Source organism: Oncorhynchus masou, chromosome 32 (assembly GCF_036934945.1).
Source record: "Oncorhynchus masou masou isolate Uvic2021 chromosome 32, UVic_Omas_1.1, whole genome shotgun sequence".
In the NCBI taxonomy this organism is placed as follows: Eukaryota; Metazoa; Chordata; class Actinopteri; order Salmoniformes; family Salmonidae; genus Oncorhynchus; species Oncorhynchus masou.
In genome coordinates, this window is record NC_088243.1 from 43,063,055 (window position 1) to 43,077,939 (window position 14,885).

At 41.2% G+C, this 14,885-nt stretch overlaps 1 protein-coding gene across 1 annotated transcript in view; it reads left to right on the top strand.

Moving 5' to 3' along the window:
• Nucleotides 1–334: 334 nt before the first annotated feature.
• LOC135527208 (calcipressin-2-like) overlaps nucleotides 335–14,885 on the top strand; it is a 36,216-nt gene continuing 21,665 nt past the window's right edge. Inside the window, exon 1 of the mRNA XM_064955820.1 lies at nucleotides 335–698. Coding sequence (XP_064811892.1) covers nucleotides 612–698 — 87 coding nt within the window. The 5' untranslated portion in view covers nucleotides 335–611. The remainder of the gene's footprint in view (nucleotides 699–14,885) is intronic.

Genomic DNA, 14,885 nt, shown 5'->3' on the forward strand with positions numbered 1-14,885 from the left:
GGAAAGGATGGGTATATAACATGAGCATGCATATCACTTTGAACTTGAGTAAACACAAACTGACTTATTTAATTTGATTGAGCATGGTGCGTTCCATGTCTATGGAACCAAGACATTATCAAATTCAATTCCAGGCTATTTTTGTGGACTGTGCTATAGGCAGTCCTGATTATTATTGTTGGGAGAAGTAGGCCTAGGATAAATCATTTCAGAGTTATTTTCGCAGTTATTTTCATTGGCTAAACGAGGAGGAGAAAGAAATAAAGGGAGGCAGTTAGAAACGCTCCGTGGGCTACAAGCTGCAGTGCCTCCTCCCTACAGCATCGCTAAACGAACAAATGAGGCATGACGTCAATGTTGTGCCTGAGCGCGCGCTGGTTGGTGCGTTCGCGAGCGCTTCTGACGGTCGTTCTGTATTGAAGCGGTGTAGGAGAGTGAGAGTTTACAGCTGCAGCATCACTTCCTATAGCGCACCCAAACTGCGAGGACACCACTTCATCCGAAGCAAACCCATTGGAGTGTACAATCACCTGCGAGGCTGTGACTGCACTTTCTCTGAAGCAGACAAGAACCCAACGAAATATTTATTTATTTATTAGCTACGAAAGGGAATGCCATCTATAAATATGAAACTGGAGATGGTGACCATTATCGCCTGCGAGGTAGATACCGACGTGTTTACGTCCGACAAAATGCAGGTAGGCCAACAGTTTCATAAAACCGTACGTTCAATATTTTGATTATATTTTTCGTTTTGTGCTCCGAATTACGCATGACCGGATTTTCTGCATGGCCCAAAGTGCCTGTCTTGATGACGTTTTATGGAGTCACCCGTTCACCATGGATATTTATCAATGAAACCGCAGTTCGTCAAGATACATGTCTTGAATGCGCATAGTTGTCCTCGATTTCATAATTGATTGACGTTTGTGCGGTTGCAGAAGTGGGGACGGGAGGGCGGACAAAAAAGCCTCATGCAGTAGCCTATACTTTTTTCACTGTATGCGCTTCAGACCACATCTCACCACAGGTCAGTTTTGGTACGCAAGTTACATGGTTAAATGCGAAGGGGGGTTATCGAATTGAACTTGAGCGCTGAACGAAATTCAGATTTCTTTTAGACGCAGTGTCGGAGTCGGACCCCCCTCAACCCTCCCTTTTTCAGCATTGCAGGTGCTCCAGATAGCTAGACTGCTACTTTAGGGAGCGCATCGATCGAATCCAACCGTTACGGGGCAGACGATGTCGGTATTTATATGCCCAAACGTTGTAGCCTTGGAATAAGAAAGTGCTAATAATTCATTGAAATGCCGCACATATGTTGTTCAAATGGTTCATTGTGGATCAAGGCTGGCAATTGTATTGTCCATTGCAGAGAACAGCGCGTGCCGTGCAAGAACAACAAGGTATTAGGAGACTAAGTCTTTCCTAAATACAGTTATGTAGTCTGAACAAAGGTCTTATGCTATGAAAAAGTAAACAGTAGCTCTGCCATGGCCTCAATAAACACAGACATTATGCATGTGTGCTCGTGCACACACACATCTCCGACTCCAAAAACAAAGCACCTTTATTTTTTTGACATTCAAGCCTAAGCTCTACATATCCTAACTCTTCACCTCACTGACTCCCAAAACCCTACTACCACATTTTGCCTGGGGATGCTCGTGAAATCATGCAATGCAGGGGAACGCGCGCAGGGTCATGTTGGAATAGGATGGCACAAAGAACAGGACTAATCCGTGTTTCTGGCAGTCTGGGCACGAGAGGACAGGGGTTTGGGGGAAAGATTAGCGGGGCGTGCACGTGGTTGGGGAACACTGATTGAGATCATCTCTCCCAGGCAGCTTGCGGTTTGGTTCATTGTTTTCAAATATCATTCAAGGAGGCCTCATCTGTTGTCTGTGTGTTCTTTCTCTCTACCTTTATTCATCCAAAGCAGTGGTCAACAACCTTTTCTGAGTCAAGATCATTTTCGCAGTCAAAAAGCAAGCTGAGATCTACTGCTCAGATTTTTAGTTTTTACATTAACCTCACACAAACAGTTTTGTAGAAATGAGGTTTGGGCAGTAGGCCTAGCACATTATCACAGCATATTGGCTATATGATTGGCCTGCCAATATTGTTAATCAGACCATATTATATTTCAAAACTCAAGCTTTGATAACAAAATAGATCACAGTGAGTCACTGTGGAGCATGAATTGAAATGGCTTGCCAAAGTTTTCATCCCCTTTGGCATTTTTCCTATTTTGTTGCCTTACAACCTGGAATTAAAATTGATTTTGGGGGGGTTTGTTTCATTTGATTTACACAACATGCCTACCACCTTGAAGACGCAAAATATTAAACAAGAAATAAGACAAAAAAAACTTGAGCGTGAAATAACTATTCACCCCCCCCCCCAATGTCAATACTTTGTAGAGCCACCTTTTGCAGAAATTACAGCTGCAAGTCTCTTGGGGTATGTCTCTATAAACTTGGCACATCTAGCCACTGGTATTTTTGCCCATTCTGCAAGGCAAACTTCTCCAGCTCCTACAAGTTGGATGGGTTCCGCTGGTGTACAGCAATCTTTAAATCATACCACATATTCTCAATTGGATCGAGGTCTGGGCTTTGACTAGGCCATTCCAAGACATTTAAATGTTTCCCCTTAAACCACTCGAGTGTTGCTTTATAGCAGTATTCTTATGGTCATTGTCCTGCTGGAAGGTGAACCTCCGTCCCAGTGTCAAATCTCTGGAAGACCAAATACAGGTTTCCCTCAAGAATTTCCCTGTATTTAGCACCATCCATAATTCCTTAAATTCTGACCAGTTTTCCAGTCCCTACAGCATGATGCTGCCACCACCATTCTTCACTGTGGGGATGGTGTTCTCGGGGTGATGAGAGGTGTTGGGTTTGCGCCAGATATAGCGTTGATGGCCAAAAAGCTATATTTGCCTAGAGTACCTCCTTCCATATGTATGTGGAGTCTTCCACATGCCTTTTGGAAAACAAATGCATTTGCTTATTTTTTTCATTAAGCAATGGCTTTTTTCTGGCCACTCTTCCATAAAGCTCAGCTTTGTAGAGAGTAGGGCTTAAAGTGGTCCTATGGACAGATACTCCAATCTCCGCTGTGGAGCTTTGCAGCTCCTTCAGGGTTATCTTTGGTCTCTTTGTTGCCTCTCTGAATAATGCCCTCCTTGCCTGGTCTGTGAGTTTTGGTGTGCGGCCCTCTCTTGGCAGGTTTGTTATGGTGCCATATTCTTTATTTTTTTACATTGGATTTAATTGTGCTCCGTGGGATGTTCAAAGTTTCAGATATTTTTTTTATAACCCAACCCTGATCTGTACTTCTCCACAACCTTGTCCCTGACCTGTTTGGAGAGCTCCTTGGTCTTCGTGGTGCTGCTTGTATGGTGTTTCCCTTGCTTAGTGGTGTTGCAGACTCTGGGGCCTTTCAGAACAGGTGTATATATATACTGAGATCATGTGACAGATCATGTGACACTTAGATTGCACACAGGTTGACTTTATTTAACTAATTGTGTGACTTCTGAAGGTAATTGGTCGCACCAGATCTTATTTAGGGATTTCATAGCAAAGGGGGTGAAAACATATGCACGCACCACTTTTCCGTTTTTACATTTTTGTATTTTTTTTTAAACAAGTCATTTTTCAAATTTCACTTCACCAATTTGGACTATTTTGTGTATGTCCATTAATCCAAATAAAAATGTATTTAAATGACAGTTTTTTCGTGTATGTCCATTAATCCAAATAAAAATACATTTAAATGACAGGTTGTAATGCAACAAAATAGTAAAAATGCCAAGGGGGATCTGAATGTCAACAAGGTCAAATCACGACGTCAGTGATCTTCAGGTCGAAAAATCGGAGCTCTAGAAAGATGCCAGAGTTTCCGACTTGGAATTCTGAGTTGGATGACTGACTGGCCAGAGAGAGGGGACACCGTCTTCCACCTGATGGCAAAGTTCGAGTCACACCGCATCTGCCTCATGCACGAAATCATGTTGTTCCTATGACCAGAGAAAGTTAAATATTCCTTAATATTAAAATCGTCATGACGAGCTGCAAATAATAACAATACAACCAGGGCTGTCGATACTTGGCTACTCTTTCATTGCAGCTTCAGCCCGAGCGGAAGTACGGAGAAGTGCGTTTTGTAATAGTGTTGAATGAAACAGTGACAGTGCTGAATATAAACTTAAACATGAACTCACACATAAAAACAGCAGCTCTTTGCTGTATTTGTTGAGTCTCTCTGTGGTCATAGTGTCAGGACCCGGTTACGAACCTGGGTCTCCGGAGTGAGAAACAGTCACTTAACCAACTGAGCCACGAATAGTCAGCAGAACCCAGAAGATGAGGCAGACACAGCAGTACTTAAGACGGTGTATTTAATAAAGTAAAAAGGAGAAGTCCTTCAATACAAAATGGCAAATCCAAAAGGTGGTAGGTATAGCACAAAAAAGCCTCAAGAGATACTCAAAAAACAAAAACAGAATTCTACAAGAGCGTCCACCGGAATCGACAAGAATACACAGAACACTAGGGCTGGGTGCTAACATACAAACACAGAGCACAGAACTGAGGGAAACTAAGGGTTTAAATACAATCAGGGGAAACGAGGCACAGGTGCAAATAATAATGGGAATCAAGGGAAAAAACATAAGGTCAAAAAGCACAATGGGGGCATCTAGTGACCAAAACCCGGAACAACCCTGGCCAAATCCTGACACATAGTTTTAAAAGTTATTAAATTACGTAGACTAGTAGCCTAAACTTGGCTGTGGTCAGGGTCATGGAAGCTCTGTAGCCACGGTGATTTGAGCTATCCGATTGGGCAGCGCTGTAGGTGCACTCGAACACTTTATTTACCCGGTTGGCGACCACTGATCTAAAGAAACATAAATATTATAGCATGGAGTTTGAAGCTATAGCTGAGATATAAATGTTACCCAGCTAGCACAATCTAGAGGCGAAAGAAACGCACACCTATTTAGGCGAGGTGCTGGCTAGCGGAGTGGAACACTTAAAAAAAATAAAGGAGAGCCGCACACTAGGAGCTCAGATGCAAAATTATTTATGTCCAACATTTCGACAGACAAGCTGTCTTCATCAGGGTATAATGACAAACACTGCGGAATGACTAATTTATATAGTGTCAAAAGACACACACAGGTGTCTGTAATCATGGCCGGGTGTGGCCTGATATCGTTGGTTAATTCTGATATATTAAAATAGCATACAAAAAATATAAATGAATAGAGTACGATCATAGATACAATTTGGCTACATGAGCCTACAAACATTTACAATAGCAAAATCACAATCATCAGAAGAATGGCTTCAGATCAAAGTTTACATTGAGACAGCTAGCACAAAACATTCATGTTACGTTTCCTAAAGGTTCTCCTTTGGTTAAAAAAAAACTTTCCTGTTACGTTCTGGGAACAAAAATGTGTTAGCCGGGTAGGCCATCTTGTTGAGGTGTCTTGCCTTGAGCCAAGGAGCCTGTGTAGGAATTGAGGGACAGTGTGTGATGATATTGTTGCTGGTTAATACTGATACAGTGTCTGGTTGTGTATGATACTATGCTGTCCATCTGGAAGTGTGGTTCATAGCCAACCTAGAACTGAGACTGTTCTGATTCTGCCATGCAGACTATGAAATATTAAGGAATTGCTACCTACAATATCCTACTAAGAGTATATCTAGCTCTGGTCCAGGCAGGCGTTAATGTGCGTTCCTTTACTAACAGTGTTTGTAGAGGAATATGCAATAATGCCCCGGACCATAGCTAGCTTTTAGCTTGCAGTCTGTTTCGAGATGATTATACTATGTTTTTCCAATTGCCACTGGTCTAAGATTAGTCAGTCAGAAGGACCGGTTGGGTCTTTTCTCAATAGCATAGGCTGAACCTGTAGCTTTAGGTTATTAATGCCAATTGATAGCCTGGTCCCTGATCTGTTTGTGCTGTATTGCCAACTCCTATGGTTATTGTCATGCCATCCCAAACAGATCTGGGACCACGCTAGTTAATTTAGTGCTGTGCCTGGTGTTTTTATGCGAGTGATGCTAACGGGTGCTTACAGGGTTAGTTTAAGTATATGGCTGGCCTTAGCAGTTGCTATAGGACTTGCGATAGCTGATGCATTAGTCTGTGTGGTGGTTTGTAACACTGTTACCTGGAGAATATAGAGCAACATCAGCAGATTAAATGTGAAGATCACAGAAATGAGCTACATGAACAGGCTCTCTCACATGTTAGACAGCATATACACATACAAACATGCAAAACACGCGCGCACACAAATGAACATAGAAAGTACAAACACAGACACATGCAGATGGGCAGTAATTCTGTTACAATGTATTTAAATGACTTCTGAGTATTTTGTAACTTGAATTACATTGGGCTGAAATACACTCCGCGGTATTTTGTAACAAGATACCTTCGAGAGCTGTAATTTCTATACCATTTTCTTTTTTATAGCAGTTCACATTTTGTGGCTCACTTTCATGGTATCAAAGGTCTGATGACACTATGGTGTGATAAAAGGGTCTGCTAAATGAACTAAATATAAATGTACACTACCGTTCAAACGTTTGGGGTCACTTAGAAATGTCCTTGTTTTTGAAAGAAAAGCAGATTTTTTTGTCCATTAAAATAACATTTAAAATTGATCAGAAATACAGTGAAGACATTGTTAATGAAAAAAATGATTGTTGTCTATCAACAATGACAAGCCACCGGGGTATGACAATCTGGGTGGAAAATTACTGAGGATAATAGCGGACGATAATTTAAGTCTATTAGAAAGTGTGTGCCCTCAGGCCTGGAGGGAAGCAAAAGTCATTCTGCTACCCAAGAATAGTAAAGCCCCCTTTACTGGCTCAAATAGCTGACCAATCAGCCTGTTACCAACCCTTAGTAAACTTCTGGAAAAAATTGGGTTTGACCAGATACAATGCTATTTTATAGTAAACAAAATTACAACAGCACTCTCATTGAGAAGGACATTCAACAAGCACAGCACTTAAACAAATGCTTTGTTAGATTTCAGTGCAGCTTTTGACGTTATCGATCATAGTCTGCTGCTGGAAAAAGTTGTGTTATGGCTTTACACCCCCTGCTATATTGTTGGTAAAGGTTTACTTGTCTAACAGAACACAGAGGGTGTTCTTTAATGGAAGCCTCTCCAACATAATCCAGGTAGAATCAGGAATTCCCCAGTGTAGCTGTTTAGGGTCATTACTGTTTAGGCCCCTTACTAACGACTTTGAGTAAAGCCAGTGTCTATGCCAGTGTGGATGACTCAACATGATACACATCAGTTACTACAGCAACTGAAATGACTGCAACACTAAACAAATAGCTGCTGTTAGTTTCCGAATGGGTGGCAAGGTATAAGTTAGTCCTAAATATTTCCAAAACTAAAAGCATTGTATTTGGGACAAATTATTCACTAAACCCTAAACCTCAACTACATCTAGTAATAAATAATGTGGTAATTGTGCAAGTTGAGGTGACTAAACTGTTTGGAGTAACCCTGGATTGTAAACTGTCATGATCAAAACATAATGATACAACAGTATCAATGGGGAGAAGTATGTCCATGATGAGGTGTTGCTCTAACTTCTTGACAGCACTGTCAACAGGGCAGGTCCTTACAGGCCCTAGTTTTGTCGCCCCTGGACTACTGTTCAGTAGTGTGGTCAGGTGCCACAAAGAGGGACTTAGGAAAATTGCAGTTGGCTCAGAACAGGGCAGCACGGCTGGCCCTTAAAAGTACACGGAGATCTAACACTAATGATATGCTTATCAATCTTTCATGGCTAAAATGGAAGAGATTGACGTCATCACTATTTGTTTTTGTAAGAAGTGTTGACAAGCTGAATGTACCAAGCTGTCTGTTTAAACTACCACAAGACATGCCACTAATGGGGATCCCTAATAAATACAAATACAGGAGAAGCATTTGAACATCTTTTTTCTTAATCAAAATGCTTTTTTTTTGTTGCAGTAATGCATTCTGGAACATGTGCACTTTCATGTGCCTTAATAACTAACGTGTATTCCATCTGTAAATACAAATAAAATTGTTACATTACGAGCCTAGTTGGTTTAGCCACGGAAAAAGACAGGAACCTTTCCGCTAGTCGTGATTTACTGACATAATGGATGGGCTGGACATGCCAGGAGATGAGTGTGGATTAGTCTGCCATGTAGCATGCTTCTGTCTATAACCTGAGCTGCTCAGTATGTGTTGATAGTCTTTTCTACCGCAGCGTTTTTGAAAGATATAACGTTAGCCATCGAGAACTACAAAAGTTTTACTACTTTCTCAACAACATTGATGCCTTGTATTTTGCAGGCGCTATCGACAGATCAGTTGGGAAAAGTAGTGATGGGCTACTTTCTGCACACGCCACGGTCAGTGTGACCCGGAGTGACTTGACACAACGCTGGCCAAACAAGATGTACCGTAATTGCTGGACTATAAAGCGCATCTGAATATAAACCGCACCCACTGAATTATTAAAAAATATGTATTTTGTACATAAATAAGCCGCACATGTCTATAAGCCGCAGGTGCCTTCCGGTACATTGAAACAAATGAACTTTACACAGCCTTAAAACGAAACACGGCTTGTAACAAAAATAAATAGGCTTTAACGAAACACGGCTTGTAACAAAAATTAAAACAGTAGCCTACCAAGAAAGTCATTGGTCACTATCTTCCTCCTCCTGTGCACTGAAACCACTGAAGTCATCTCCTTCGGTGTCGGAGTTGAATAGCCTCAGAATTGCTTCATCCGATGTTGGATCGTTTTCATTGTCGCTCTCGTCACTTTCATCCGGATGCAAATACCCCGCTGAGCTCATGCTGCCCCTTCAACACGCAGCATTCCAGCCTTTCGAAACCCGTTGATGATAGTGGATTTTTTGACAATGCTCCACGCTGTCAGGACCCACTGGCAGACTTGACCATAAGATGCTCTTCGCCTGCGGCCCGTTTTAGTGAAGGATTTCTCCCCACTTGTCATCCAAGCCTCCCACTGAACAAGGAGCACCACCTTAAATGCACGATTTACACTGATGTCGAGTGGCTGCAAATACTTTGGGCCATCTGCTTTTCTTCCCTCTGAAAGATTTTGTTGTCTTTCTGCACTGAGTCAGTTCCTCACGCTGCTGTTTCCAACGTCTTATCATCGACTCATTAAGGCCAAGCTCCCATGCAGCTCTATTTCCTTTTCCAACAGCCAGATTTATCGCCTTCAACTTGAAAGCTGCATCATATGCATTTCTCCGTGTCTTTGCCATGATGAGGGTGACAAAATTACTACCGTAATCAGAATGATGGGAAGTTTGAGCGCGCTCGATTTACGTCACATTATGTGACAGTGCTCAGTTTTTTGGCAGCATGAATCTTGTGAAAGCGGGAAAAATCCATAAATTAGCCGCGTCATTGTATAAACCGCGAGTTTCAAAGTGTGGGAATAAAGTAGCGGCTTATAGTCCGGAAATTACGGTAGCTTGAAACAAAACAGAGATCAATGGCCGTGAAGCCATTTACATGGGTAAGAGTCTAGCTACATTTTCCGATTTTATACGTTTCAAATTCTGGCAGGAAGTCGTTTTCATTTTGACAATGGGGCGGCAGGGTAGCCTAGTGGTTAGAGTGTTTGACTAGTAACCAAAAGGTTGGAAGTTCAAATCCCCGGGCTGACAAGGTACAAATCTGTTGTTCTGCCCCTGAACAGGCAGTTAACCCACTGTTCCTAGGCTGTCATTGAAAATAAGAATTTGTTCTTAACTGACTTGCCTAGTTAAATAAAGGTAAAATAAAATAAAGCATTTCAAGTTAAAGCATACTGTTAGCTCACAAACATTAGCTTGCTGGCTCGCTAGTTAACATTACATGTATGATCTGTGTAGTAATATTATTCGAATCAGAAACAGTTTGCATTGATAGTTATAGCCTGTTAGTTAGCTAACATTGAACCTAGTTGGTTAGCTTGATCTACCTGCCAATTCATACTACAGCTATGACAATGTTTGTATTGGTAGTAGTATGAGTTGAGATTATTCCGGTTCATTGTTTAGCTACATGTCTAAACAAAAGACTCCACTTTACCAGATTATTACATGACCATCAAGTTAGCCAGGTGTGTCTGGGAGTGATTATGGCCATCTATTGTATTTCATGAACATGTGTACATGTCTAGACAATAATGACCCATCCACTTAGCTAGCTGTGGCTGGGGGATGGTTATAGCATTTCTTTCACATGACCCATCAATTTAGATAAGTATGTCTGGGTAAGCATCATCTAATAATGATAAACTGTTTATCAAATATTTTTATCTGGACATTTTCTGTTTTTGATATTGATACTCTAAAAGTAACCATTTCAATGTACTGTTTACACCTTCTGTATCCTGTGAATGTGAATTTGATATTATGTGTGTTTACCAGAAACAGTATTGTGAAGAAGAACATGGCCTGCACCAAAGTCAGATTAGGATATATGCTAAGGACTAGATAAAGTGTATTTTTACCTGGAGTTGTACCTTATTTGTAGGCTACTACTTTTAGTCTTGTTAACTACACTACTTACTCTGTTTAGCATATGGCCTCACATGTGAATCCTTAAAGAGATGTGGGTGGGGGGGGGGGTAAGATTTAAGAGGATGTGAATGATGCTGAATGGGTGGAGACAATGAAGAGCTCTGCAGTAGGTGTACCGGACCATTCAAGGGCCATTTTCTCAAAAGTGGGGTTATAGTTTATCAACTTTAAAAGCATAATTATTTTCACATTGTTCCTCAACTGCAGTGCATGATATATTATTTTCTAGTCTTTACTTTTATCCAATGTAAAAAAATACCATTAAAAATGTTGCTACATAGGACTGAATCCAGGCAGAGGGTCACAAATAACTTCCCCTTATAGTGTGGCTCAGTTGGTAGAACATGGTGCTTGCAACTCCAGGGTTGTGGGTTTGATTCCCACGAGGGACCACTATAAAAATTTATGAACTCACTACTGTAGATTGCTCTGGACAAGAATGTCTGCTAAATGACTAAAATGTAAAACAAGTGAAAAAAGAATCAACACATTATGTGACCTTCACACACATGCACAAACACACTCCACATACATTATATAGGATCACGTGCACATGCTCTCTCTCTTTCACAGTAGTGACAGGATGGAAAAAGGTAATTGTTGTATATTCCCTCTGTCAGCAAACCTCCATCCTTCCAGACTAAATCCCAGGCCTGTGGAACCCTACTTTCTTTCCATCAGCATTTGTGGTCTGCCTGTCTGTTCCCAAGCCTATCATCATAACAATGGCCGCTGTCTGTGTCACTTGTACCTCTGACTACCGCCCTGGAAACTCAGGAGAGAGCTTTGAGGAGCCACATCTTTTTTTGATGCCTGTTTTGGTCTCTTGCCTATTTATCAAGCACGTACCAATGGTATATTCAATGTGGATGTGTCAAAACATCACGTATGAAATTATATTTGATTGAAAACATGGAACATTTGGATTGCTGTTTGGCTTGCTTTACTACAGTCATTGTATCATCTTCAAAAACCTGCATTGATTAAAAAAAATCTATCCATATTTCAAACAATCAGCAACCTATCAGCAAGGTTGCACTCAGCAAGCCCTCACAAAGCGCAGGCACTTGCTCGATGATATAACTATTCTGAAACAGCTCTGTAGAGGTTTGCATTGCTACAGTAGAGATATAACAAACGGCGTGTGTCAGTCAAACAGGTATAGCAGAAGGGGAAAGAGTGGAGGATGAAGCGGATGGCCATATTATGTTCTGTCCAGGTGGGAAACCAGATCTGGCCCTGGCAGGTGGACAAGGCCTAGGCCCCTGGTCCACCTGTGTATAACTCTGATAGCCTAGTCCAGAGTAGGGGGCTCAGGTGTTCACCGCTCTCAGTCTGTGGATATGTCGATCTGGGCCACGGTCGTCTCACATTCCCCCGAAACCTTAGAGAGACTCTGGGTCTCAGGTGTCACATAAAAGGTTAGGACGATGTCCGCTGGAGTGACATAGAAGAAAGAAAAAAACACAAAGAATAAAAGTCTTGTCTCCAACTCCGACTTCTATCGTTGGCGTTGCGTCGGGATACAAGAGCCAAGACAACAGGGTTGTGAGATGTTAAGGTCAAGGCTAAAGGGAAAAGCTTTTTATCCATTTGAAGTGGAGATTTTTTGGGATCAATGGCAGGATGACATGAAGTCTAGTCACTTTGTTGCCATGTAAAAGCATCATCTGAAATGAACGTTTCAGAGCTTTCATTTGGATAAGGCATCAGTGCCTTTACATCACACAGTATGCCAATAGAACCAGCCCCATTTTAAAAATGTAATTCAAGGAGCAAATTCTATTTATATTTATGAAAATGTTCATATTTTGAGTCTCTCCGCTATAGCAAGGGTCATTGTAAGCTCAACACAGTCATTCAATTTGTGTAGTTGGAGTCCTACCATCATGATTGGTGCAATACTTAATAAATAATATCAAGTGAACGATGGCTTACAGTAGGCGTTAATGATGTGGCCGAGGATATGGATACTGGATATAGTCGCCTGTCAATCTGTCAGTCTGTCAGTTAAATAACCTCTACAGCGTTCCATAGTCCTGAATTACCTCGTTAAAAAGAGACAGCACAAATCTTCAGACCAGGCCATTACTAGATCTAGCTCACAACCAAGGTGACACGCGAGGGAGAGAGCTTCATTACATTTGCTGCTGAGGCGTAAGGTGAGAGTGACCCACCGTCACAGCATCTTCTGGAGGATGTTGTCAGGGTTATGTCAACCATTGGAAGTTTGGGAAGGATATTGATGAAGATTATGAAAGAAATTGTCTTCCACAGTGAAATACCTAAATGACAGATTGGTAAAAGGATTCATTTCTCCCCACAGCTATAAATTGATTTCAATCTATGAAGTACAGAGCAAGTCCTCAGAGGCCATTAAGTCTCACCCGTCAATACCATCAGCGTTTCCAATTTAACAACTTTGTTTCTATATTTAGGGAGTTTTCATACCCCTCCAATTACTTTTATTGGTAAAGGATTCTATCGACAAAATGTAGCTACTTTTCAGGCTGCCTTTGGGGAGTTTTGACAGAGGGTTTCTATGGTTTTGATAGCATTTAGTGAATTTTCCCACTAAATTCTGCCTCAAACCAGAGTGGGAGAAGCTGTTTGTGCAACAGAAGTCACAGCAACGGCACACACAGGCAGAGAAGCACAAGGGGAGGGTGTGCGGCGAGAGAGAGGGGGGCGAAAACGGACTGCAGCAGCAAGGCAAATTGGTGCAGTGACGTTGTCGAGGCAACAGCTAAACGTAATCTAGCAATTTCTAGCGACAAAAATCAAGGGGCCAATAATGGATATCACTGGAAAAACATGGTTGGCAATACTGGATACTGTTCCCACTCCCGTATTGATCCCATAGCAATTACATGGCCGGTTTTGGCTGCTTTTTAGTTGCCCGCTTTGCAGCGCTGAATGCTAGGCTAAGAGCATAGTGCAGCTAGGTCTGAAACATTAGCATATGAGGCTCTATGTAGCCTTACTGTAATTTGTCATGAGTTGTTTTGCTGCATTGTTGTTTTGTAGCGCTGAAGACTATACTAACATGCTGACTTCACTGGCCACACGCACCAGACGCGATCATGACACTCGGGTTAAAATACAAAAAACAATTGAACCAACTATATTAATTTTAGCGGCAGGTCGAAAAAAACCCACATGAAACATTCATGGACATTTAAGTAGCTAGCTATCTGTTGCTAGTTTGGCCTGGGAGATTAATATCAGTTTGTTATTTTACCTGCCGTGTATATGGTCCTCTTTTTAGCTGGTTCTTTGTAGAATTGTGACTTGGAGTCATACAAAATCGCGGGGTTCTATATGCCGACGATTAATACACACATATAAAAAAGAAAATCGAGTTCGTTTTTAGTTATTAATTCATCTTTCAAGCATCCACGTGGGTTTGTATCTTCCTGATCCGTGTTCTATTTTAGCGTTTAGCTACACAGACGCGCTCTTTCACGTGTGTGGGTGAAATTATGGAATAACATGTATGTGCACATTTATTTTGCAACAGTCCAGACCAAATCTGAACCAATCATAGATGTATGTCTATGTATCACAGGTTTGGACAGCACATTAGAGCACTGCAGAGTGCAGTACAGTTCAATACATATATAGTCATGTATAGTACAGTACGTTACAGAGGACAGTAAAGTATAGTTCAGTACAGTACGTTAGAGTAAAGTACAGCATATTGTACTGTACTCTACTGAACTAAACTCTACTGTGCTGTACTGTAATGCCCAAATTTGTGAAACAAATACTTCCGGTCTGGACTGACCAAATTTGGTCTTGTTTGGGGGCGGAGCTCATTCAAATAATACCCAGCTTGCTTTGCAAGTGTTTTTTTACATGTATTTTTCTACATTTCATTTTACATTTTGAGCTTTTAGCAGATGTTATTTTTCATACTGACTTACAGTCAGTGGATAAACAACCACATTTCACAGTCAGAGCAACAAAAGCAACAAAATCCATTCCAGTAACTGTTACTGAGAATGTTACTGTAGTTGTGTGTTCTTTTTTATTATTATTTTTTTGGTCTGAAAACTTTGAAAATGATCATTGCTAGTTTGTATTGGTCAGCAATTGGTCAGCAATGGGGAGTTGCTGCTTCCTACAAGTGCAAGAGGTAAAAGGAGCAGTGTTATATTTTGAGACAGAATATGCAAATAAGCTAATAGGTAGAGGGGTAGCCTACATTGTCTAATTCTCTGTATGGTAATAATAAT